General features: G+C 56.6%; 2 protein-coding genes across 4 annotated transcripts in view; both read right to left on the bottom strand.

The window, feature by feature from the left end:
- The window catches only part of PRR12 (proline rich 12), a 32,823-nt gene extending 13,141 nt beyond the window's left edge, over positions 1-19,682 (bottom strand). For both annotated transcript variants that reach the window (XM_027038117.2, XM_053210798.1), the window contains exons 1-8: positions 19,116-19,682; positions 17,461-17,573; positions 16,267-16,428; positions 12,866-16,182; positions 11,660-12,320; positions 8,716-9,101; positions 692-808; positions 304-437 (exon numbers count right to left, since the gene is read on the bottom strand). In XM_027038117.2, coding sequence (XP_026893918.1) covers positions 304-437; positions 692-808; positions 8,716-9,101; positions 11,660-12,320; positions 12,866-16,182; positions 16,267-16,428; positions 17,461-17,573; positions 19,116-19,201 — 4,976 coding nt within the window. In that variant the 5' untranslated portion in view covers positions 19,202-19,682. The remainder of the gene's footprint in view (positions 1-303; positions 438-691; positions 809-8,715; positions 9,102-11,659; positions 12,321-12,865; positions 16,183-16,266; positions 16,429-17,460; positions 17,574-19,115) is intronic.
- Positions 19,683-19,875: 193 nt separating this feature from the next.
- Positions 19,876-25,986, bottom strand: PRRG2 (proline rich and Gla domain 2). 2 transcript variants are annotated; one of them, XM_027038121.2, is made up of 8 exons: positions 25,798-25,984; positions 25,235-25,339; positions 25,013-25,110; positions 24,649-24,824; positions 24,458-24,497; positions 21,773-21,911; positions 20,788-20,934; positions 19,876-20,469 (listed from the first exon to the last, which is right to left on the bottom strand). In XM_027038121.2, exons 3-8 carry the CDS (start codon positions 25,095-25,097, stop codon positions 20,451-20,453), a joined length of 606 nt encoding a protein of 201 aa, XP_026893922.1. In that variant the 5' UTR covers positions 25,098-25,110; positions 25,235-25,339; positions 25,798-25,984; the 3' UTR covers positions 19,876-20,450. The 2 variants fall into 2 exon arrangements, with proteins under 2 accessions (XP_026893922.1, XP_026893924.1); XM_027038123.2 differs by lacking the exon at positions 25,235-25,339 and having other exon boundaries at positions 25,798-25,986.
- Between the last annotated feature and the right edge of the window lie 24 nt (positions 25,987-26,010).

Raw genomic sequence — 26,010 nt, 5'->3', positions numbered from 1 at the left:
GGAAGGGAACACGGAAGGGACTGTATGCAGTCAGCAGCCCCTAAGAAACCCAAATTCTCCTCTTGAAATCCCCCTGCCTTGCCAGCAGCTCTAAGCACAGAACCAGCTTCCCCTCTTGCCATCTGTTCCCTCTCGGGGTCTCTGCCTGGCCCCCCCGCCCCAGACTGGAGTCTCTTTCTCTCTGGGTCTCTGTCACCCACCCTGTGTCCACTCTCCCTGACTCTGCCTCTTCTCTTGAATGATCCAACCCCATGCCTGTAGACCCTGCCCACCAACTGCCCGCCCCTCGGCTCCCCGTGGTACCTGACGGGCACTGGGGGCCGATGCCAGGGTTTCCGAGCACAGACCCTCACATAATCCTTCTTGTTGACGTTTTCCAGGAACTTTACGTAAAGGCGCTGATACCGGTTTTTCGCGTCCCCAAAATACCCCAAATACTATGGAGGGAGAGAGGCACAGGAGGAACTCCTTCGTCCACCCCAGCCAGGCAGCCGGATACCAAGACTCCCACCCCACCCAGGGCCCCCACGGCAGCCACAGGAGCCACTGGAAACGGAGCCCCCCTGCTGGACTATACCCGAGACTAGGCATGAATCACAGCCATGCGTGAGGAGGACCCCGGCTTCCAGACCGCCCCCCCTCCCACCCGGGGCTGTTGACCCCTCACTCCCCACCCCCCGGGCAGGCTTACATTACTGGTGGCACAAAACTGCCGCTGTCCGTCCTTGATCTCCGGAGTGAACTTCTGCAGCAGCGCCTTCTGCACTCGCCAGATGGGTGGGGGCTCGCGCCCCGTCTGCAGTGCCAGCTGAGGAGGGGTGCAGTGAGGCCAGCAAGGTCAGCCCTCGTTCCTGTCCTTCCTGCCCCCCAATTCCTGGCCCGATGTCCTCCCTCTATACCCGCTTAAGAGAAAAGGGACTGAGGTCGACAAGCCATCCATCAACGAACACTGACAGCCAGATGTCTTATGGCCGTGTGATGTTCTCAGCCCTGGGGAGGCACCTTGAGTCTGGCCACGTCCTCCTGTGGCTTACCCCAGTCCTCGCAGTCAAGGCTGTTGGATCTTGGGCTGCAAAGTTTTGGTTATAAAAACTTCACGGTGGGATGGCATAAGCCTCTGTCGCGACTTAACGTCATGACCGACTCCTGAGCGCACACCCACCATTTTCCAGATACTGTGCTGGACCCCTGGGTCCAGTGATGAATAAGACTGACGCCTCTCATGGGGTCTTTGTCAGAGAAGTGACAAGATAGACAAGCCGATAAATGAAATAGAGCGCAGTGGAGGCTTGTGCCGAGAACAGACAGGTGACAGTTTCCCAGAGACCATGTATTTGATCAGCGAATCGACAACAGGGCAAGACACGGTGAGGGTAAGGCCCCCCCTTCTCCACGCCCCCAACACACTCAGATAACCTCTCCACAACTCCGAGACTTGTGTGACCCTCAGCTGGACACTGGAAACTGAAGGATGTGGGCCAGACCCAGTATCTAATCTGGGGGAGTGAGGGCAGTAGCAGGAAAACCAGACAGGGCACAAAAAAATAACAGCACCGAGCAATAAACGTGTTAATGGCAGACCCCCTCGTGGTCTGTGGGTTTGAGCCCCGCGTCAGGCTCTGTGCTGACAGCTCAGAGCCTGGATGGAGCCTGCTTTGGATTCTGTGTCTCCTCTCTGACCCTCCCCCACTCATGCTGTCTCTGTCTCTCAAAAATGAATAAACATTAAAAAACAAAAAAGCATTAAAAAAAATAAGGACTGGGGCACCCGGGTGGCTCAGTTGGTTAAGTGTCCAACTTCGGCTCAGGTCACGATCTCACAGTTTGTGAGTTTGAGCCCTGCGTCAGGCTCTGTGCTGACAGCTTGCTCAGAGCCTGGAGCCTGCTCCGGATTCTGTCTCTCTTTCTCTCTGCCTCTGCCCCACTCACACTCTGTCTCTTGTCTCTCTCAAAAATAAATAAACATTAAAAGAAAATTTTTTAATAAAAAAATAAAAAAAATAAGGACCTCACATGCAATCTGAATCCAAGAACGCTTCGTGGAAGAGGGGATACCTAAATGAGTCCCGGAGGGACAATGTCTTCTATGAGGGAGACCAAGCAATGACACAGGACAGCATGTGTGACAGTTGTGCGTCTAGAAGAAAGCAGCTAACAGACTATATAAGAACATGGGAGGCGCCTGGGTGGCTCAGTCGGTTGAACGTCTGACTTCGGCTCAGGTTATCTCATGGCTCGTGGGTTCGAGCCCCGCTTTGGGCTCTGTTCTGACAGTTCAGAGCCTAGAGTCGAGTCTGTGGCTCCCTCTCTCTCTGCCACTCCCCTCCCCTTGCAAAAATAAACATTTAAAAAAAAAGGTAAGAATACGGATGCTACGGGAAATATGCACCGGGTATTGTGATAACCCAGAGAGGCAAGAAAGGTAGTCCTTGCGTTCAAAGAATCCATACTCAAGTGATAAACAGGATACAGATGGTAACTCCAATTGATTGGTCATGGCTGCCCTGAAAGCCAGGCATGGCCAGAGAAGTGCTGAGATCAATTAATGATGTCTGGCACTGGCAGCAGCTGTAATACTGGCGTTGGTGTGCCAAGCTATCTACTACCCACTCTTAGTTGGAGTTAGTTGTTTTCACCTCCATGATTAAAAAAAAAAAAAAAAATTTTTTTTAATGTTTATTTATTTTTGAGAGAGAGACAAAGCATGAGAAGGGGAGGAGCAGAAAGAGAAGGAGACACAGAATCCAAAGCAGGCTCCAGGCTCTGAGCTGTCAGCACAGAGCCCGACACGGGGCCTGAGCTCACAGACCATGAGATCATGACCTGAGTGGAAGTCAGACGCTCAAGTGACTGAGCCGCCCAGGCGCCCCTCACCTCCGTGATTTTTTGTGTCCCTCAGATCAGCTAGGGGAGTGCAAAAAAGGGATTACAATAACCTGATGAAAATGAGGTCTCAAAACGCTCTCGGCTTAAAATTACAAGAGGCAGGATGAGACAAGGATGCCAGGGTCCTGGCCCCAAGTCCTTTTTCCCAGGCTGCTATGTGGTTCCCAGTCCTTCCTCTCGGTGACCTTGGGAAGCCAGGTCAGAGGCCCAAGGATTGAAAAGTTCCTTTCAGACCACATCCTGCTCAGCTCCAAACCCCTGTAGGGCCCCCAGTGCAAGCTCCAGTCTGGCACAGTGAAACTTTGCCTCAGTTTCCTTTTTCTTCTCCAGCCCCTGCCCAGCACGCTATCCAGACCCCTCAGAGTTCAGCAGATGAACCCCAGACTTTCTGACCCCCAGATTTTTGCATATGCAGTGCCCCCCATCAGGGGTGCCTTTTCCCCTCTCAATGTGAATATGAAGTTCTCAGAAGTCATCAGAGCATCCTTCCCACCCGGGGGGAGCCCACCCCCTCCTCAGTCTCCTCCCACTACCTAATCTGCCTCTTCTGAGTCTATTGATTCTCTCATTGGACGCAGGTCCCCTGGCTCACCACATCCCAGTCGAGCTTGGTGTCTTTCCCAAAACCACTCTGCCTCCCTGCCACCATCGTGCCCAATCCCTGGTATCATCCTTGCCTGATCTCCAATCAGGGCCGGTCAGTCCCCAGGCTGTCCTTCCTGCCTCTCCTCATGTCGATCAGATCACTGACCACACCCACTTCCCCTTATTAGGGAAGCCAACATGCCCAAAGCCCCTGCCCCTGCCCCTGCCCGACGGAAGCCAGAGCCGATTGGAGGAGACCTAACCAGGCAGCCAATCAGGAAGCAAATCATCTTGGCCCCAAATGCAGAGCTGGACCAATCAGATTCTCTTTTGGGAATCTGAACTCCGACAAGCAGAGACCAGGGCAGGAAGCAAGCAGCAAGATGAGAATGAGCCAGAAACACCTAGCAGGGTGGGAATAAAAAAGCTTTATGGTCCGTTAACAGGGAATCAGGGTCACAGGACTGAGGTGGTGGACAGACTGCCATCAGGCCTAGACATCTCCCCAGCCACCTCCCCGCTGGCGAGAAGCCCTAGCAGCTGCCGGAAAACCCAGAGAGGAGTCTCAAGCAGGCGCCCGTTGATCTCACTCCAGCATAACCCGGCCCCTGGCTCACCTTCCCAGCCTTGGCACTCACTTCCAGCCACTCAACCCCTTGAGCCACAAGGACAACGCATTTTTGCTCATGACACGAGCTTTGCACCCTGCTACCTCCACCAGGACCGCCCTTCCCCGTACATTTCTCTACCCCATAAACTCTTACTGTGCTCAGGGTCTACATCCTGCTAAATCTTCCATATCCCCGAGAACTGGGAGTTAATATTTTCACTCTCATTTTAGAGATGGGGAAGCTGAGGCACGGAAGGGGGCTAACCCCGCGCTTTCTAATTCAGCTGCCCCGAGTACGGTCCACAAGTGTAAAATACACACTGGGTGTCAAAGACTTGATATGGGAATACTGTAAAACATCTCAGGAGCTTTTTCTACGTTGATGACATACTGAAATGATGGCTTTAAATACACTGTTACAGAAAATACAATGTGGCCAATCTCACCCATCTTTGAACTTGTTTGTTTGTTTTTTAAGAAGGCTCCATGCCCAGCATGGGGCTTGAACTCACAACTGTTGAGATCAAGAGTCCAGTGCTCGGGGCCTCTGGGGGGCTTAGTCAGTTAAGAGTCTGACTCTCGGTTTCAAGCTCAGGTCATGATCTCGCAGTTTGTGGGTTCAAGCCCCATGTTGGGCTCCATGCTGACAGCGCAGAACCTGCTCGGGATTCTCTCTGTCCCTCTCTCTCTGTCCTTCTCCAGCTTGAGCTCTCTCTTAAATAAATAAACTTAAAAAAAAAAAAAAAAAGTCATGTGCTCTACTCATTAAGCCAGCTCCCCTATCTTTTAAGTGTGGGTACAAGAAAGCTTATTTTTAAATATTTTAAAAATGTTTATTTATTTTTGAGAGAGAGGGAGACAGAGCACGAGCAGGGAGGAACAGGCATAGGGAGACACAGAATCCAAAGCAGGCTCCGGGCTCCGGCTCCAGGCTCCGAGCCATCAGCACAGAGCCCAATGCGGGGCTCAAACTCACAAACCGGGAGATCACGACCTAAGCTGAAGTCGGGACGCTTAACCGACTGAGCCACTCAGGCACCCCTGGATACGAGAAAGTTTAAAATGACGTATATGGTTCACTGATATTTCTACTGGACTATCATTGTTCTCGACCAGTGGCCTGTTGCCCATTTTTACACACCTACCAGCTAAAAATGGTTCCTAATTTTTAAAGGATTGTGAACAAAACAAAACAAGAGTATGTAGCAGAAACTCTCTGACCTATAAAGCCCGAAGTATTTATTGGCTGGCCCTTCACGGAAAGTTACCCAAGCTCTGCACTAGGTTCGCCCAAGAGCACTGAGGTGAGTAACAGAAGTGAAAGTTTTAGGACACCTACTGTGTGCCACCCCCGGTTCCATAAAGCCCCAGGCAAGCATTAATGCCTGGATCCTCCCGTTACCTGAGGGAAGAAATGAGGAAATGGAGGGTCAGGAAGGGTCAACACCAGCCCAGCCCAGAAGTGGCTGAGATTTAAGCCTGTCAGGTTAACGCCAAAGCTGGGCTCTCAGTAACGATGCCACCAGCCTGCCCCGACTCCAAGCACACAAACGAGTCTCCGATGTTTGCATGAGTGGTTCAGTCCTGGGGCTGTGTGTCCCCCATTGTAATGCACACTCGTGTTGTATTTTAAGCATCTGAATCCTTGCCCGGCCCCGTGCCAGCTGGGAGGTGGTGTCAGAAAGCTGTGGCTCCTATCCCGGCTCGGCACCCACCAGCCGAACGAGTCCCTCTCTCTGAACGTGAACTTCCTCATCTGTAAAAGCTCTGTTATTCTGGCCCAGCGCGGGGCGCCCAGCAGCATCCGCCGCTGTCACTGTCAATGTTTGACAGAATGGACAGAGAAAGGCTGAATCTGGTACTGAGAGCCCAGGCTCCTGGGGCCAACAGAGCTGGTGTCAGTCCCCAACCATGAAAGTCTAGGAAGGCTACTGTACCACTCTACGCCTCAGTTTCCTTCCCTGTAAAACGGGGCTAGCAATCCCTATCGTGAAGGAGAATTATGAATATAAAACTTGGAGACAGACAATGGTGATAGTTACATAACGATGTGAATGTACCTAATGCCACCGAATGGTACACTTAAAAATGGTTAGAATGACGGGCCGCCTGGGTGGCTCAGTCGGTTAAGCGGCCGACTTCGGCTCAGGTCATGATCTCGCGGTCTGTGAGTTCGAGCCCCGCGTCGGGCTCTGTACTGACAGTGTGGAGCCTGCCTGGGATTCTTCTCTCTCCCTCTCTGTCTGCCCCTTCTTCACTCTCTCTTTCTCTCTCTCTCTGTCTAAATAAACTTTAAAAAAGAAAAAGGTTTGGGGTGCCTGGGTGGCTCAGTCGGTTAAGCGGCTGACTTCGGCTCAGGTCATGATCTCGCGGTCTGTGAGTTCGAGCCCCGCGTCGGGCTCTGTGCTGACAGCTCAGAGCCTGGAGCCTGTTTCAGATTCTGTGTCTCCCTCTCTCTGACCCTCCCCCATTCATGCTCTGTCTCTCTCTGTCTCAAAAATAAATAAACGTTAAAAAAAAAAATTAAAAAAAAAATGGTTAGAATGACAAATGTCATGGTATATACAGGCTACCACAATTAAGAAAAAAAGATCAAACTAAATTCTGTGGGGGCACCTGAGTGGCTCAGTGGGTTAAGCGTCTGACCTTTCTTTTTTTTCTTTTCAGAGAGAGGGATCAAGTGAGCGAGGGGCAGAGAGAGAGAAAGAGAGAGAGAATCCCAGGAGGGACAGAGGGAGAGAGAAAGAGAGAGAGAAATGGGGGGCTCACCCAATGTGGACTCAAACTCACGAACCAAGAGGTCATGACCTGAGCCGAAGTCAGATGCTAAATGACTGAGCCACCCAGGTGCCCCCGTGTCTGACTCTCGATTTCGGCTCAGGTCTTGATCCGGGGTTTGTGAGATCAAGCTCCTCATCGGGCTCTGTGCTGACATCACAGAGTCTGCTTGAGATTCTCTTTCTCTCTCTCTCTCTCTCTCTCTCTCCCCCCTCTCTCTGCCCCTCCCCCACTTGTGCTCTCTTAAAATAAGTTAAAAAAAAAAAAACGACTAAAAATAAGACTACACTCTCAACAATAGCTAAATTATGGAAAAAGCCTAAATGTCCACCAACTGACGAATGGATAAAGAAATTGTGGTTTATATACACAATGGAATACTACGTGGCAATGAGAAAGAAATGAAATCTGGCCTTTTGTATCAACGTGGATGGAACTGGAGAGCATTATGCTAAGTGAAATAAGTCATATAGAGAAGGACAGATTCCATATGTTTTCACTCCTATGTGGATCCTGAGAAACTTAACAGAAGACCATGGGGGAGGGGAAGGGAAAAAAAAATGGTTAGAGAAGGAGGGAGCCAAAGCATAAGAGACTCCTAAAAACTGAGAACAAACTGAGGGTTGATGGGGGGTGGGAGGGAGGGAAGGGTGGGTGACGGGTATTGAGGAGGGCACCTGCTGGGATGAGCACTGGGTGTTGTATGGAAACCGATTTGACAATAAATTTCATACTAAAAAAAAAAAAAAAAAAAAAAAAAACCTTAAAAAATAAAATAAATAAAAATACAGATAAGACTGTAAATAACACATTAAGTTCATCTCCCAAAGTACACGAGATAATAAAGCATAACACGAGTTATTAACCTTATAATTAATTCATCCCGCAACATCTCCGTCTGAAGAAACAACACCCGAGATTAAATTAAACGCGATGACGTACATCAAGGGCCACACGTGTTCCTGGCCCCGTAATCAATACCCAGTCCGTGACAGTGACTAATATGAAGAAGGACCTTAGTCTTCAGGGTCACCATCAAGGGAACCATGGCTTGCTGACCCACCAAGCACTTGCTCAGTCTCCTGTTCTGGGAGACGCACAGCACGAGCGCCTGAAGTCACCTACCCTCACCAAGCACCCCTGCTATTAATCCTCTGGTCCAAACCTATCTGTCCCATGAACCGAGTGGAGCAGAGATCGGCAAACTTTTTCCGTCACGGAGCAGAAAAGAAAGATTCTTGGCTTTGTGGGTCAGCTAGCCTCTGCCTCAACCATCTCACCCCACCGTGATATGGGCGCTAGAGGATTTGGAAACGTCTGGGCATGGCTGGGTGCCAATAAAACGTTATTTATAGGAAGAGGTCGTGGGCTGCACTTGGCCCATCCAGGCCAGTTTGCCAACCTCTGGAGTAGCGTAACTGGGAGCAGTGAACGCCGCGATCTGTATAAAGTGTTTAAGATGTGGCCTCACGCTCCCAAATCATTGGCTACTCAATTTACAGACTACCTCGTCGTGCACGCGCATTCACAGGTATATTCTGTCGATTCCACACGTGTCCACCAACACGGCATACCTTGCCAAGTCACCACTCTCTTGGCTTGTGCCATTAAATTAGAAGCTTCACCGAGACCAGGACCTGCCTCCTGGAACCCCAGCCCCCACAATACCTGCAATAAATGTTAACCATCGCTCTCCTTTATGGGACACACACGCCCCCCGCATCTCAGAGCCCTGCATGTCCTCTGGATGTTCTGGCCCCATCGGCCTGTGAATTCGGGGCCTGTCACCCGGCAGGCATTCCATAGCCGCTGAGGGACCAAACCCCCGGGCCCAGCGTGCCATGCCGGGGACTCACCTTGAGGGAAGGGATGTCCTCGGCGCGGATGACGAACTCGTCGCGCTCCCGGAAGATGCCCTCCCCGCCGCTCTCGCCCGCCTCCTCGTCCGTCTCCCCGCACACGGCTGCCGTCTCCTGCTTCTTGGCCAAGTGCAGGGGCCGGGCGTCCGGAGGCTCGGGCTCCTCGGGGGACGGGGCAGGGGGCTCCTCTGGCGCGGGGGCGGCCGGCGGGGGCGGGGCAGGCGGCGAGGGCAGGGGCGGCGGGGCGGGCGGCGAGCTGGGCGCGGGGGCCACCAGCGGGGGCGGCGAGGGCAGGGCCGGCGGTGGGGGCGGCGGCGGCGGTGGCTGCGGCGTCGGGGCGGGGGGCGGCGAGGGCGGGGGCTTCTCCTCCAGCAGCGGGGGCTCTGGGGGCGAGAGGGGCGTCAGGGCGGACTACGGCACCCACCGGCACCGCGAGGCCCCCTCGGCCCTCACCGCGCAGGTCCCTCAAGGCCGCTGTCACTGTCAATCAGTATCAGCCCTTACCCTCCTCTCCAGCGTCCCAACACAGCCAGCCCCCTTCCTGCTGTGCACCCCCACATCCCTCCTGATCCACGGAAACTGTTCTCCACCGAGCACCCTAACACCCATCTCTGCTGCAAATCCCGCTCACCTCCACTTCTTATTCTTCTGCTCTTGCCCTTCCTCCTAATCAGGGCTCCTGAGGCTGCTTACCTGTCGCCTGTCCCCTCCTCGACTTTCCTTGTTATTTTTTTTCCAGATTTTATTTTTATGTAATCTCTACACCCGAGATGGGACTGGTATCCACAACCCTGAGATCAAGAGTCTCCTGCTCCACAGACTGAGCCAGTCAGGTGCCCTTCCCCTCCTGGACTTCTATTTATTTTTTAATGATTTTTTATTTATTTTTGAGAGAGAGAGAGAGAGAGAGAGCGCGAGCGCGCGGGTGAGCGGGGGAGGGGCAGAGAAAGGGAGACACAGAATGCCAAGCAGGCTCTGGGCTCTGAGCTGTCAGCACAGAGCCCAATGCAGGGCCTCGAACTCATGAGCTGTGAGATCATGACCTGCGCCGAAGTTGGACGCTTAACGGACTAAGCCACCCAGGCGCCCCGCTCTGGGACTTTTAATACCCACCTCTGCCTGAGGAGGCCAAAGGAAGACTATTCCCTTAACTTCTCTCTCCACTGTCCTAATAAGCCTTCCCACCCAAACGTGGTGCTCTGTCCCCACCCCTCTTCCCAGTCTCGAAATACTCTCCCCTTCTGTCCCTTATATTGTAGCATTACTCAATGTCCCCCTCCCTGGCCCCACTCCCCATTAAAACCAGTCCTCTCTGGGGACGCGTGGGTGGCTCAGTCAGTTAAGTATCTGACTCCTGATTTCCGCTCAGGTCAGGATCTCACAGTTCATGGGATCGAGCCTTGCACCGGGCTCTGTGCTGACATTGCAGAGCCTGCTGGATTCTCTCTCCTTCTCTCTTTGCCCCCACACCCTTGCTTGCCTGCACATACACTCTAAACACATAAACATTAAAAAACAAAAAATCAGTCCTCTCTTGTCTCACCCCAGACCCTTCCTCATCCTTCAACGGTCTCCAACCCCAGTCCATCTCCCCCTTGCCCTCACCCCAAGTCCCTCCAAAGCTCCTTGCCCTGCCCTGATGTGGCTCCTAGTTCCCAAATGCCATTCACCAGCCCTTGCACCTCTCCTCTTGTTCCGGAACGTCCCTTCCAATGCCAACAGTTCAACTCCCCCAAAGCCCTTCTGCTAGGTCAAAGTCCCTCCAGGAGACCCCCTTCCCAGCTCCAGAGGACCTTCTGAGCCCCTGAAACCCATTTCCCACACCTCATGCCCATCTGAGTCCAGAAACACCGCTCAGTTGCCTCAAAGCCCTTGCTGGCTCTCACCTCCCATCTTCCACTTTCCGTCCCAATTCCCCAAGCATTCACTCTGCACCTCTTCCTCCTCATTTCCTGCTCAGGGGGTCTTGTCCTCCTCCCCCCAAGCTCTCCCTGCCCTTCCCTCAGACTGCTCTCTACTCTCAAGATCATTAATGCCCTTTACTTCCCACTGAACTCTCCAAGAGCTTTTCTAACGGCCCCCTCTACTGCCTTAAAATCCCTCCTGATGCCTAAAACTGCTTCCTCTCAAGCCGTGTCCTGAGCTATGAGCCTTCCAAGGTTCTTGAACCCCAATACTCATTCCCATTTCAGCGAACCCTGACACTCTGTTTGTTCAGAAGCCCCCGGCATTTCTTCTCACTTCTGCCCTTCAGCCTCCCTTCAGCCTCACTCTCCATTTCCCACTCTTCTGCAACCCCCTAGAAGTGCTCTCCCTTCCCTAGGACACCTCTGAGCCCTCAAACCCTCATTAACTGCCCCTGCTGCCTTCCTCCGAATCAATGCCTTCATTCCTTCTCCAGTGAAGCACCTTAAAATTTGCCCAAAGCCTCTCTCAGGACAGAACACCATCCAGACCCTGCCATACCCCCAGCATTTCCCTCCTGCCCACCCCCCCCATGAGACCCAACTAGTCAATGTTCCAGTCTCTTTCAACTACCCTCCCCAAGTCTCTCCCTACCCCCAGATACCTTTCTGTCCTTTGCCATACATCTCTAAATCCCAGCTCCTTCTCAGATCCCATATCCTCACCAGTTTTAAAAGCTCTCTCAGTACCCTGTCACCCACTTGTCCCTATCACTTATAACCTGCCCCATTTCCCACATTCTCCAGTGCCCACCTTGGGGCCCTTTAGCCCACTTAGCATCTGTGGGCAAATTAGAAAATGCTACCTTTCTTACTAAAAACACCTGTTTGCCCTCAATTAACAAGTTACTTTCATAAACAAGAGAATCTACTTCATCTACGTGAACAATGTCCCTTAAACAGTGCACAACCGTACCCTGTGACCTGAACAACAGGAAAGCCCCTTCCCGCCCCCAAACCATCATCCCCGAGCTCACCGGGTGTGCCATTGCTGCTAGGGAGCCCCGGGAGTGGGGGAGGCCCTGGCACTGAAGCCTCAGTTGCCAAGGAGGGCACATCTGGGGTGGAAGTGTCCTTAGGCCCAGCGAGGGGTGGGTCATCAAGAGCGGAGATGGCTGAGGAGATGCTCTCCTGCAGGTCCCGGTTCTTAGCCACAGAGTCTTCTTCGTCCGAGGAGAAGGAGGGCAGCGTCTCCAGGTTGCGCTTCAGCTCCTCGTCCAGCCGTTTGCAGGGCGAAGGGCAGCCCAGCCCTAGCCCCTCGCTCTCGGCCGCCTCCAGTGCGCCCCCCAGCCCAAAGGCGCCGGCAGGCGGGGGGTGTGGCACAGTGGGGGCGGCAGGGGGCTGGGGCTGCAGGCCCCGGGCCGGCACAGAGGGCGGCACGCTCTTGGGGGGGCTGAGTGGGGGCGTCAGGCCGGCCTGATAGAGTGGCGGATGACGCTTGCCTGACTTGAGGAAGTCCAGGAAGGAGGCCATGAAGCCGGACTTCATCTCTGGCTGCTTTTCTTCCACCTCCTTGATCTTGGCCTCAATCTTCTCCCGAGTCAGGCTGGAGTCCAGGCTGTTGTGGTCAGCGCCGGATACAGCGTCGCCTGACGAGGCTCCCAGACCCTCACCGGCCTTGGGCACAGACAGCTTGATCTAGATATTGGGGCGATGGGGAGTCAGGACCCACGGATCTGGGGCCCCAAGTCCCCTCCCCCATCAGAAGCAGGCGCGCAGGCCCCCAACCCTCACTTAAGACCCAGGTCAAATTCCCACTCTCAGCCTGTAGAACTCTAGAATTCAAGCCCACAGACCCCTTCTGATTCCAGAACAGGACTGGAGTTCCTCCCTCGATGCTCCCTGATCTTCCTTTGCTTACAGCCCAGGAACCCAATCTCCAGACCCTCCACCCGCACCCCCAAGACGCAGGAATCTAGGAACCCCCAATCGCTGGTCCTTTAAGACCTAGCACCTAAGAACCTAAGCTCCAATAACCTGTTCCTCCCTCCCTCCAGACCCCAAAGTGTCAATTCTCAGATCCCTCCAACAGTGGAAGCCTGGAATTCCAGCCCAGAGATGCATTTCCTCACAAGTTTCAGGAACGTAAACCACAGCCCCCATCACGCCCCAGAACCTCAACCGTGGCCCCAACCCTCCGCTTTCTTGAAAACTTAAGCCATCCAGACCCCAGTCCCCCTCACCTTAAGTGGCTTCAGGGGCTCCAGCCGTGTGCCCCCTACCTCCTCGGCCTTCCTGCCCCGACCACGGCCCCGGCCCCGAGGTTTCTTGGCTCCATCAGTGGGTGTGGAGGCTGAGGCTGGCCCAGCAGTGGTGGGGACCTCCAGCGGGCGGATCCGGGGCCTACCCCGGGGCCGGGGTGGGCCATCACGCTTGGCCTTCGTCGGCTTGCGGCCACGGCGCCTGGGGCCATCGGGGCCTGGGTTGGGTGGACAGAAGTCGATGTCACCCAGGGGTGAAAGGGCCGGGCGGGAACGGCAGCTGGACACCAGGTCGGGCAGGCGCCGAGGGTTGAGGCGGATATCAGCGGGCACATCGGCCTTGTCCTCATCCGCCTCAAACTCGTACTCCTGGGCGTACAACTTCTTGGGCGTCTGGAAGGGCGGGTCGCGGCGCCGTAGCAGGTGGAAGGAGGACGTCTTGAGCAGCTTCTTTGGCTTGGTAGAGCAGAAGATGGGTGAGGTCAAGCCTCCCTTGGGCTCGGAGGCAGGTGGCGGCGGTGGAGGGGGAGGCGGGGGTGGCGGGGCCGCCTGGTGTGGCCCACTCTGGATCAGGCCCAGAGGCTCGGCATTGACCGTGGAGGGCAGCTCAGGCGGTTTGTTGGGGTCCAGGCCCAGGCCCGGCGTCTCAGGCCCAGCTCCAGACGCCCGGCTAGGGCAGTAGGGCCCATAGGGATCATAGGCAGGGGGGCCTGGAGGCGGCCCAGTCCCCGCCTTGGGGTCACCCTCGTCCTCAGGCGGCCCGGCCTTGCCATAGTCGTCTGCCGCCCCTCCGCCGAACATCTCCTCCATGGTGGGGAAGAAGCTGCGCTCCTCGTCTTGGAGCAAGGAGTCAGGAAAACAGATGGACGTGAGTGGCACAAAGCGGGGGGCCTTTGTGCCTTGCGGGCTGGGGCTGCGGTAGGCACCTGAGGGATCCTTGCCCTCGGTATTAGGTGGGCCTACGCCAGTGTCACCAGGCCCTGGGGGCAGTGGCTCCAGGGCCCCAAGCAACTCCTGCATAGCGCCTGGGGGCTCCAGACTCTCCTCGGGTCGCAGGCGGGGGCTGGGGGCACCAGGCTCCAGGCCGTGGCTTCGGAGGTGGGCCTCAAGCTGGAGGGGCATGGGTGGCGGAGGTGGGGGCGGCGGCGGGGGCGCCTGGGGCGCCCCATCACGGGTGGCTGGCTCAAGGAGATGAACGCCAACCTTGGGGGCACTGGGAGAGGGGCTGGGGGCGTGGCTAAGGACAGAAGGGAGCAGTTGTGGTGGGGGAGGCGGAGGCAGCACCAGTGGGAGGTCAGGGCCCCCGGCCTCCAGGAGGAGGCCGTGGGGTGTGGGCTGGGCAGGCTGAGCCGTGGGAGGTGGGGGCGGCGGGCTCTTTTGGAGAAAGGCCCCCAGCTCCTTGGCACCTGCCCCATAGTGGACCACTGAGGTGGCCAGCCCCTCGGGTGTCTCGCCACTTCGTTCCGGCCCTTTCTTCTTCTCCTTCAGCCTCCCCAGGCCCAGCTCCAGGGCTGCTGTGGCACCCTCGTCGAGGCTGGCACTCGTCCGGATGACACTCTGCAGGTGATACCTCTGGGGGTCTTCCTTGGCCAGCTCGTAGGGTGTGCCCGGTGGACCCCCGGCCCCACCACTACCCCCAAGTCCCTTGGAGGCATCCGTTGCCCCATCTTCACCCACCAAGCCGTCTGCCCCTGAGGTCCGCGGGGGGCTGGGTGCCTGTAGGAGATGCTGGATGAGGAATTCCTCATCTTCCGTGCGCTCGGCAGGAGGTCCGCCGGGGCCAGCCAGCAGCTCTGAGCCATCCCCTTTGCCTTTGTAGCCACCTGCTCCGGCTGCATAGCTGCCGGCTCCCGGAGGCGCCAGGAAAGGGGCCGAGGCCAAGACGGAACTCAGGTATTTGCCAGGGGCTCCCGGAGAGCCGACTCCAGGCGGGCGGCCGGGGGCAGGCGGCGACTGCAGTGGGCGGATGATGTGAGAAGGGCTGGCCTCGCCACCACCCCCCAGGGAGCTGGGCCCCCAGCCACCTCCGTGACCCGAGAGCGCCGGGGAATGGCCAGTACTGTAGCTGAGTGAGGGGCTGGCTGTGGGCAGCCCCTGGGAATGGGCAGCTGGCCCGGGGTATGGCTCACCCTGAACCCCATACAGCTGCCCCTGCAGCTGATCCGGGGAGTAGCTCTGACACGTGGCTAGGCCAGGAGGCGGGGGGCCACTGGGTGGCTGTGGGGGCCCCCCTGAGTAGCTAGGGCCTTTGCTCAAGTCCTGTGCTTGACCCCCTCCAAACCCTTGCCCGTAGGCCTGGGGTCCTAGAAGCCCTTGGGGCTGTCCAGGGGAATAGGCTTGGCCCCCGGCCCCGCCAGCCCCAGAGGCCTTCCCAGTGGCATAGGCTGCTGCTGGCCCACCCAGACTCTGGCATTTGGGCGTGGCGGTTGAACGGGGCGGGGGGGGCCTGTTGGCAGCACCCGCAGCTGCTCCATAACCGCCTTTGCCTGTCTTGTAACCGGGCGACTGAATGATGGGGCGGTAACCTCCACCACCACCCGCAGCCCCACCTCCTCCAGCCGCCTCTGGGCCTGCAGCCCGGCCCGATGCTCCAGCCGTGGCTCCGCTGGGCCCAGCCTTGCTAGGCTCGCCAGCACCAGGGGAGGGCTCCCCGCCGCCCAGGGGGCTACAGGCCAGGTTAGCCCTGTGGCCCATGGAGGAGTAGCTGCCTCCACAGCTCAGGTAATGCTGGAGGGCGTGGGCTGGTGGCGGGGGCGGCGGGGGCTGTGCACTTGCCGGCCGCTGGTAGTGCTTGATGACGGTGTCCTGGCGGGGCAGGGCCCGCTCGGGTGGCGGGGGGCCCGGGGCAGCACCCGAGAAGTTGTACAGCTGTGGGGAAGATTGCTCGGCGGCAGCGGCAGCAGCGGAAGAGGAAGCCAGCAGGTTGAACTGAGTCGGGAGGTGGCGGGGGGGTGGGGGTGGGTCAGGGGGGCCAGGGCGGTAAGGAGGGGTCTGGGCCGGGCCGAGACCAGCAGGCCCCAGGACACCGCCCCCTGCCAGGCGCTCGAAGCCCAGCGAGGATGGCACCGTGGGTGCTTGCGAGGGCTTTAGGTGCAACACATCGTGAGGGGACAGGAGCCCGTTAGCTGGGGGACTGAATGGGGGATCTTGAAGGCTGAGGGACGAGGGCACTGGGAAGGGGCGGCTGCCGAAGGAAGCCGGGTGCTGGTAGGCCGACAGGGCAGAGGAGGATGGAAAGGTGCTGGAACCCGGCAGGGCGCCCGAAATGAAGAGCTCCGTGGGGCCTGGCGTGTGCATGGCTAGGGATGATGGAGAAGACCACAGGTCAGGGCGGACCACATGCCAGCCCCACCCTGGCCCTCCTGGGTCGGCGCTGGGCTTACCTGTTTGCCAGGAAGGACTGCGGAACTGGGAGAGGAGAGAGGAGGCAGAGGGGCCAGGCTGGGGGCCCCGGGACTCCAGGGCCGAGATGAGGTTCATGACGGAGGCGTCGGGCCCTGCTGAGCCCGCGTGGTGGAGGCCAGTGTCGAAGAGTCCAGAGAGGCCTGGCCAAGGACAAGGGGGTTAGAGTCAGCAAAGTGGGGTATAAGGCCAAGTTGAAAGGGAAAAGGAAGAGGCCAAAAGCAAGTCAGGTCAGGGAAAAGGGTTGGAAAATGTAAAGAGATAGATTCCAAGGGGATAAAGCGGACACAGCCAAGCTGAGGAGACAGGGCAGAGGATAACAAAGGGGAAAAAAGAAAGCAATAAGCAGGATGGAGTGTAGTCCAATCGTAAGGGCAGGGAGCCCAGGAGAGGAAAGGTAAACAAAAGAGTAGAAAAACCCAGAATCAAAGGAAGTGGGCACAACAGGACAGAGTTCTTGGTGGAAGGGGGAGGGAGACACAAAAGGATTTGGGCAATTCTAGCAAGGACGGGGAAAAGATGGGATGACTGGAGCCACTTAGTAGGAAGAGGGCAGGTCTAAAGGGATTGAGTTCAAGTGGGAGGATCCAGAAAAAAAACAAAAAACAAAAAAAAAAATAAGGAGGAGACAAGGGAAGGAGCCAACCAGGAAAGTTAAGGATCAAATTGGATAATGTAATCTACTTGCAGGTCCACCCAGGAAGAAGAAAACCAATCAGAATCATTAGAGGTAGGACTACAGGGAAAAGAATAAGGTGGTGGGCAGACCCAAGGAAAAAAAAGGGAGGTCCAAAGACTTAGAGCCAATCAGAAAGAAAAGGAATCAGGAAGAACGAATTCAGAGCGCCAAGGAGCCAAGAGGATGGGCAAACCTAGAGGGAAAGGATTGGGGTGGGATAGACAGGAGGAAAAGCCTGGAAGAGAAGGTGGGATTTGGGGGCTGAGGGGACGGGGCCAATTGGAGCGAAAGAGGCGGGGCCAGAGACAAGGGTGGACGAATCCAGCGTGAAATTGAGCAGGGACCAGCAGCCTCAGAGGCAACCAATCAGAGGAGAGGCAGCAAGGGGCGGGCCAGGACGCAGGGCACGGCCAATTAGGAGGGGTGGAACTTTCAGCAGCCAACCAGCTGCCTGGGAGGGAGGGCCAGCCCAGGCGGGGCGGGACGGGGGCCGTACCTGCTGGGTGGTGGTTGGTGGCATAGCTTTGCAGTGGGTGGGGGGCCGCGTAGGCCTGGCGGTGTAAGATGTCGGTCTCGGGGTGCGAGGTCCTGGAGCTGCCATAGACCAAGCTGGGGGGAAGGGAGAGATGTTAGGGTGTCCTCTGCAGCTACCCTAGGAGAATGGAACTCAGCAAATCCCCCGGGGTGTGGGAGGAATCTTACAGCTGACTGGGGGTTATCCCTAAGGAACCTTGGGCCCTAAAGGAAAGAAGACCAAGGGAACCGGGGTACCCAATGAAAAGAGCCATGAAACATTCCCCACTCAAGCCCCAATAAATAGAGCCCAGATAGTCTCACGTTTACAAACAGACATGCACAACGACGAGGCAAACAGAAGAGGGTGAAGAGTCAGAGGGAAGTGCCCCAAGTTGAAAATTCAAAAGGCATGGACTTCCTACCGAGCCCACTATCCCCTGGACGACACAAGGCCCCGGGGCCCACCTGAGGGGTGCACACGGACGCCCACTCTAATGCAGACACGTGGGAACACATGGCCCTGAACCTCATATAGGGTCCCGAGTCAGGAGCAGGAGGTAGATTGTTCCCCAAAAGGCTGGGATGGGGGGTGGGGAGGGGATAGGACTAGGGGAAAGTACCAGGTACAAGTGTGAACATGAACAACGTCCATCCCGCAGGGTTGAGGTTCAAATGCATGGGCCCTTGCAAAGCCAGGTGTGTATGTGCAAACGACTATCCAGCTCACCCGTGGGGAAGGAAATATACAGAGCGAGAAGTCCCAAATGGAAAATCCTAACACATGTGGGGTCATGCCCAGCCATGCTGGGAAACCCAGGAGGTGGGGGGGTTGGGGACAGGTGAAGAGTGAAGGCAGGACATAAACAGCAGGAAGGGGGCTGATTCGCAGGTGAGCAGGGTGCCAACTAAGCACCAACAGGGCCCACGCTCACGCACACAACCACACACCAGGAAAATATCTGAATCTTCCCATGCAACGGCCCCAATTCACGGCTGGGACTCAAGAGGTCAAATACTCCGCTCCTCGCCATCCACTAGGATTCTCTGCCTTTGGGGGTGGGGGAGCCCAAGGGGGCGTGTCTCAGATTCCAGGACCCCCCCCACACACACACAGAACCCCAGCTTGGGAAGGGGGCGGGGCCCCGTGCCCACTCTGCGCGCGGAATTTCGGGGGGGGGGGGGCCCGAGTGGCGCGGCCTCGCGCAGTCCCGGAACAATAGGACGGGAGGGGGGGCTCCCCCCAGGTCTGCGTTCTAATTCTCCTTTCCATCCCACCTATGCAAGAGCAGAGCCCGGGATGCAAGGAGGAGGGATCAGCAAGCCGGGAATCCAAGGATGGGGGGAAATCCAGGCCTTGCTTCGCCAGTCCCTCCCACCTTCCCAGGGCCTTTCCGTCCGAAATTGTTTTGCACCCCCATTTTCCCGCTGCATCTCTCCCTTTGCATGCCGGAGCTGGCTTTGGCGGAGTTTGCAATTTGCAAACTGGGGCGGCGGCGTTGTTGCAAACCGAGGAAGGCCGCTCCCTTGCAAGCCGGAGGGGAGTTTGCGATGCACGCTTCGCCAGGCGGGCCAGGCCCGGTCGGGCTGGGCCCCCACCCCTTGGCCCCTTCCTCCAGGCCACCCTCAGCTCCTTACCTAGCTTTCGCTGACCTCTCGTAACTCCATCCCGCCCCGGCGCCGAGCGGGTCCCCGAAGCCGGCGCTGGGGTAGTTCCTGTCCATGAATTGGCCGCGGTGGAAATTGGGGGGAGGGGGAGGGAGGGAGGGAGGGAGGGGGCGCGCGCGCGCTCTCCTCCGCCGCCGCTCCCTCCGCTGCTGCTTTTTTTTTTTCCCCTCTCTCTCTCTCTCTCTCTTTTTTTCTTTGCAGCCGCCGAAGGCCCGGGAAGGCCCCGGGCTGGGGAGGGAGGGGGCAGGGGCGGAGGGGCGGGCAAGGGAGGGGGTGCAGCCGCCGAGCCAAGGAGGGGGGAAGGGGGGTTCCCCCTGGAGGGAAAGGGGGGTAGGAGGGACCCCGCTGTCTCCGCCTTTGCCCCGGCGCTTGCAAGAGAGAAGGGAGGGAGCGCGCTCAGGAGGGGGCGTCCCGGGCGGCCCCGGGGTGGGTGCGGGCGCTGGGTGCTCGCTCTCTCGCCGCCGCCGCCGCCGCCTCCTCCTCCTCTGCGCTCACGGTGCAGCCATCTTTGCACAAGGCGGCTGGGGGAGGGGGGAGGGGAAGGGGGGGCGGGCGGCGGGGTGTCTGGCTGCGCTCCGCTTCCTCCCACAATCCCGTGCAAATGCAAAAAAAAAAAAAAAAGAGAGCGAGAGAGAGAGAGAAAGATACAGAGCGCTAGCACGGCCTGGGGGTGTAGGGCGCAGCGTTTGTACAGAAAGCCAACTCCGCCGCGCGCAGACGCACCCGGGAATGCAATTCAGTTTGATTTTTATTTTTTATTTTTTGCGTTCACTTTTTGTCTCTTTTACAAAAGCATTGTAATTTACGAGAGAAGCACAACTCCAGTCTCCCGGTGCAATGCGAGCCTGACCCCAAAGAGCACACTTGCAAATATGCCCCCCACCCTTTCCCTGGATTGCAGAGCGCCCGTGTGCAAGGAGAGCACACGAAAACATGCGCGTGTGTGTGGCCCGTAGCACTGGAGGGCGATGGCCTTGTCACACCTGCTCACTCACGCGAGTCGGTACACCGGGCCCACGCGCCGGGGTCCGAGTTTCCACGCAAGCCTACCCCCGGGGGGCGGGGCTGCCGGGTACCCCCACCGTCAGGAGAGCGTGGGGGCCCGCGAGTAACCCGGGACGAGGGAACACGTTGGCCGGGGATACGCGTGTATCCGTACTTGGCGGAAACACGTGTGCCAGGGTAGGCCTCGGGCCGGACGACCACTACTCCCACCACTCCTCAAGCTCAGCTACGTGGTTTAAGAGGCCTGGGGGCTCTGGAATCCGCTGTGAATCTGGGGAACACCAGCTCTGAAACAGCTCTTCAGCGAGGCCTCCTGAGGCTGCATGGGGAGGGGCACAATGGGGAGTCAAAGACCCGGCTGTTTTTCCCCCCTCAACTAAGACCACTCCGACCCGCCCGCGGGCGTCTCAGCCAATCGCGGACCCTCTGGGTACAAGACCCACCCTCCTGTAAGGCTCCACACCGACAACGCTGGGCCACGCCCCCAGACAATTGCATAGGACCCCGCCCCCGCGCTCCAAGCCTCGCCCCGGATAATAAGCTCAAAATTCCAAGTCCCGCCCCTGAGCCCACGCCCCTCCTCTCGCAGCATCCTCCCCTCTGAGCCCCACCCCCGGGTAGAAGCCCAGCCCAGTACCTGGTGTAGGGGGGCGGAGGTGCGTCGTGCACCCCAGAGGCCGCCAGCGCCTGCTCGTAGGTGGGGAGACCTGGGGGTGGCGGTGGAGGCAGGGGCGTCGGGGGGCCTACATTGCCCAGGGGACTCAGGGGGTTAATGAGCTCAGCCCTGGGGACAGAAAGTACACTGTTAGCAGGAGAGACCTACAGGATAGAGAGATTTGGGAGGAGGAGGGAAGACCTAGGGACACAGAGACTCTGAGGGTGGAAGGGAGAAAGACCAGAGGAAATGAGGGTCACCTTGAACCTGACCCGCCACACAGAAGAGCACCTCAGAACGAGAGGCGGATGAACACAGGCAGACAGACATCAACTGCTGAGACATACTCATTCACAGACATACATGTGTTCCAGACACAGGGAGAGTCATGGAGAAAAAAACAGCCCTGCAGAGAGGTAGGCAGACACACACTGATACAGACATAACACAGAGATACACCCAGTCACAAATCTCCCAGTGCCCCTCTTATAATAAACTCTTCCTAAAAACCCCCAGACCCACTATACTTCCAAGACTGACACTCAAGCACCTTTTTAGACCCTGCCACTGAGAAACACATGCCTAGACAACTCATAAGGCACACACAAACATGTGTGACAGCCTGTCACCACGGAAACTGACATGCTGCAGACACCCAGAGACCTTACCGCTAACAGCCTCGCCAGACACAATACACACAGAGTGATAGTCACACATAAATACGGTACCATGAAGACACGCAGCAGATACTGAATGAGCTCCTACTGTGTGCCAGCTACTGAGGATATTGTCAGACAGACAGACACGCAACTGGACATATGCAAGCTCACAGACTGACTTTCCATGTGATAGTCTTCTCAGACCTTTCCTCTGGTGCCCACCTGCCCCAATCCTTGACCCGTCTCCTCCTTCCTCTCCTCCCCCTGCTTTCCAGCCCTCAAACCCCTTCTCTCTGAATCCCCCTTACTCTTGGGGACAGGGCTGCTGGCCTCTACCCCGTCGTCGGCAGTGCAGATACCAAAAGGCTCCCAAGCTGGCCAGGACAATGAGCAGGATGCCCGATGTCAGCCCCACAGCCAGGCCTGCTACATCCACACGTCCACGCCCTGCAGTGGGGAAGGGGAGGGGGGGGGTGGCACCATGTCAGGGGCTGTCACCCACCTCAACAACCCAATGCCTTCCCACAGAGGGAGGAGTACAGGCCAAGAAGCAAAGCAGAACTGGGGCCACTTCCTAGGTATGTGACTCCAGGCAACTGAACGTACTCATTTCTATAAGCCTCCATCTGCTGCCCTGTAAAATGGGAATAACTCCTCCCCCACAGGCTGTGAAATTCATTGGGATCAAACACATAAAGGGTCTACGATAACTTCATCCAGGACTGGAAAATATGGTAGCTGTATCCCCGTGGTGACAGAGGCCCCTCCCTGGACACAGTGTGGCTTGAGTCCCTCCTAAACAAAATCCATCTGGGTAGGGAGCTCAGCTGCCCCCACACTGACCATTGCCCGATTTAGCAAATAATAATGTATGATACCCTATTAAATACTAATTTTAGATATACAATGAATAATTTTTTTAGTATGACTATGTCCCATGTAATATTTAGGACACTAGGGGTGCCTGGGTGGCTCGGTCACTTAAACATCTGACTCTTGATTTAGGGTCAGGTCATGATCTCACAGTTCGTCAGTTCAAGTCCCAACTCTGGCTCCACGCTGACAGAGTGTAGCCTGCTTGAAATTCTCTCTCTCTTCTCTCTGTCCACCCCCCCACACACCCCACACTCGCTCTCTCTCTCAAAATAAATAAACTTAAAAATTGTTTTTAAAAAGGGGCGTCTGGGTGGCTCAGTCGTTTGAGCGTTTGATTTTGGCTCAGTTCATGATCTCATGGTTTATGGGTTCAAGCCCCATGTCAGGCTCTGTGCTAACAGCTCAGACCCTGGAGCCTGCTTCGGATTCTGTGTCTCCCTCTCTCTCTGCCCCTCCCCTGCTCACGCTCTTTCTCTCAAAAATAAAAAACATTTAAAAATTTTTTAATAAAAAATTTTAAAAAGAACATACTTAGACTAAAAAATTTATTCATGAGCATTTTTTAATGTTTATTTATTTATTTTGAGAGAGAGAGAAAGCATGAACAGGGGAGGGGTAGAGAGAGAGGGACAGCGAGAATCCCAAGCAGGCTCGGAACTGTCAGGGCAGAGCCTGACACGGGACTTGATCGCACGAACTGTGAGATCATGACCTGAGCTGAAATCAAGAGTCCAGTTGGGTGTCTTAACCCCTTAACCGACTGAGCAACCCAGGCGTCCCTATTCTTGTGTGTTTAAAATTCAAATTTAACTGATGGGGTGGGGGTGTCCTGTGTTTTATCTAACAACACTTCCCCTCTGGAACGCAGTCCCTTTACCAACCAGGCCACTGAGGGACGAGACCTCAACTCTGAAGGAAGAAGAGAATCCACGGGAAGGCTTCTGAATTTACCAGGCTATGAAAAATCCATTTATCAATGGGGGAATTTAGGGACCTCCCCCCAGCAACAGATCATTGGGTGTCTAGAACTCGGGGGGACCCTTGGCTAGGACCCTAGGCCTTTAGCAATCCAAGGCCATGCTTCTGAGGAGAAACAGGCACACAGGGAGAACTCCAAAGGTCTGTGAGGCCCTCCTCTGTCTTGCTGCTGGGGAGACTTCCTGTAGCACTGGGTTGGGAGCTTTCCTCAAACAGTGAATCCCTGGTGGCTTTTAGCCCCCTTAGTGAAGAGCTGCGCCCAGAAGGCAGGCCCTCCAGATTCTGATATGTGTCAGGTGGATTCAAGAAGCCACTGGGCCTCACTAGGCCAGCAGCGAGGTAGTTACCTCCCCTAGCAACCAGGCTCCAGTGTGAGGACTCCAGCAGACCCAGGGCTTGTTGCTAAGGGGCATCCACCCTAGCAACCAGGCCACGGGGAGGGGTGGGGCATCTGGTACCGGGAGGGGGTTCCTCCCTGGGCAGTGGGCCTTGGGTCCTGAGCCTGGCTAGGTGTGGTTGCTAGGGAGGCCTCCTTAGTAACCAGGCCAAGGCTGGGATGGGCCCGTGGGGGAGGGGAAGCCAGCCAGGTAGTGAGTGCTGCAGGCTTCCTTGGTCCGGCCTGGCCCGGCCTCGTTGCTAAGGAGCAGTCCCCCCTTAGCAACAAGACTGCAGCCATGGTGGGGCCTTAGAACTCACAGGAAGGGTTGGGGGTGGGCGGACTGGGCAGGTGAGGATGCACAGGCTTCCAATGCCCGGCCTGCCTTGGCCAGGCCCTGTTGCTAGGGAGCAGTCCCCCTAGCAACCAAGCTGCAAAAGGGGCCGGGGCTCTGCACTCCAAAGAGGTTAGCACCTCTGAGCCTGAAGCCTGACAGGCCCCTGGGCTGTCACCCCTCTCTCCACCCGCACTTCCTCCTTCCTAAGGACAGGAGGCCTCCTCCAGATAAGTGTGGTAGGTTCCTCAGGCAGGGGCTCTAGTCTCAAAGGAGGGGACTCTTTTGATAACTACCTCCAGGAACTCAGGGAGCATGGAATTTGCAGGAGGCACATTTGGGGCAGGGGGTGTGGGTTCGGACCTCCACGGGAAGGGGGCTGCCTTAGCTGCACAGAACAAGAGGGGTCCCCCCCCACACCCCACTCACCTCCTTTGCCATTGTAGATGTAGCTCTCCCAAAAGCGCTCCTTGAAGGGGTAAGAATAGAGCAGGTGGAAAGACAGCATATCAGCTGGGAGAGTCCATCCCCCCAACCTGCCTGAGCCCCGACTTCTGAGACCCAGGGTAGAGGGAGTTGGGGGCCAGGACATCCCAGGGCCTGGGGAGAGGGGCTCTCACCGTCAGAGTGTTGTCCTCAAAATACTCCCGTGCCTCCTCCCAGGAACACCGCTCCTCACGACACTCCCGTTCCAGGTTCCCTGGTGTGAGAAGCTCCAGGTCCCAGTGATTGGCTCGTGGAATCCGGCTACGGCTTCTTAGAAAGCTCTGGGCTTCTGGGGAGTCCAGGAAGACTTCTGCACCCAAAGAACATGAAACATAGAGAAATGGGGGGCTCCCGGGACTGGGGACATGGAAGAATCTCAACCTCAGGGGATGGGGAGCTATGGAGTGCTCAGGGAGGAGGGGACTAGAGGCAAGGGTTCCTGAGTCAGGGGAAGGCGGAGTCTGCGCCTGGACACGGGCTCTTCCCCCAGACACTCACCTGGGTCTTGGTCCCCACTGGGCGAGGTGTCCAAGCAGGTGGTCAATCCCAGGTACAGAAGCAGCAGAGAGGGGGAGCCCCTCATATTTTACGAACACCTGAAACGGGGCGTGGTGGAGACATCAGGTGCCTCAGCCCCTAGGGAATGGGGCCAGGTCACCCTGACTGGACTCTATGGTCCACAAATTGTAATGATTTGTAATAATAATAGCAGACGCTTACCTAGGCTGTATCCTGGGCCAGGTAGTTCAAGGTAGTTTACCTATATCAACTCCATTTAGTTTTCACAGAAGTGCTGTTCTTATCCCCGTTTTACAGATGAGGAAACTGAGGCACGGGGAGATAAAAGAATTGCCCAAAGTCGTGCAATTTGCAAGATTCAGAAGCAGGATTTGAGTGAAAGCTGTGTGTGCCTCCAGAGACTGGAGCAGGGAGCTTATCTTTTTCTCTACCAGGTCTGCAGCGCCCAGCATGAATTTTGGCACATAGTAGGTGCTCTTAAACATGTCTGTTGGTGATCAAGATTCCTTTCTTCCAGGTAGTTTCCACCTATACTTGCCTCTCCCTGTGCTCATTACCACATCCACCCACAGAGATCAAAGATTACAGGAGAGACCAGAACAGGAGAGGCAAACAGTATATTCTTGGGTCCAGGGGGGGCAAAGGGAGTGGGGGTCCTGGACACCTGGGACTGGGAGACCCAAGCTTCTGAGTCCCAGAGGGGCAGAGAACTGGGGGACCAGGGTCTCCAAGCCAGGCTCTGCCTCCAGGGGACATTCACTTACCTGCCCAGACCTGTGAGCGACTGTCCCCTCTTCTTTAATTGGGGCTTCCTGGGCCAGGCCAGCTAAGTCCAGCTGTGAATGGGGGAGAGGGGAGAGGGGAGGGGAGTGAAAGGAGGGGTGCCCCTCTCCCTGTAATCAGACGGATCCCGGTTTCTGGCAGAGGGGCGGGGTTTGTGATTACCTGTCCTGGGCGGGACTCAGGTAAGGGACAAA

This window comes from Acinonyx jubatus, chromosome E2 (genome assembly GCF_027475565.1).
Source record: "Acinonyx jubatus isolate Ajub_Pintada_27869175 chromosome E2, VMU_Ajub_asm_v1.0, whole genome shotgun sequence".
Taxonomy (NCBI): Eukaryota; Metazoa; Chordata; class Mammalia; order Carnivora; family Felidae; genus Acinonyx; species Acinonyx jubatus.
Note: the sequence above shows the minus strand (reverse complement) of the source record. Positions and strands in the feature narration are given on the sequence as shown.

Excerpts from the sequence above, each read along its gene's own strand:
- PRRG2 (XM_027038123.2), bottom strand. The coding sequence starts at position 25,097 with ATGAGGGGCTCCCCCTCTCTGCTGCTTCTGTACCTGGGATTGACCACC. Across the intron at positions 24,825-25,012 it reads CAGTGGGGACCAAGACCCAG|AAGTCTTCCTGGACTCCCCA; the intron begins GTGAGTGTCTGG and ends CTTTGGGTGCAG. Across the intron at positions 20,935-21,772 it reads CAGCAGCCCTGTCCCCAAGA|GGCTGAGCTCATTAACCCCC; the intron begins GTAAGGGGGATT and ends TTCTGTCCCCAG.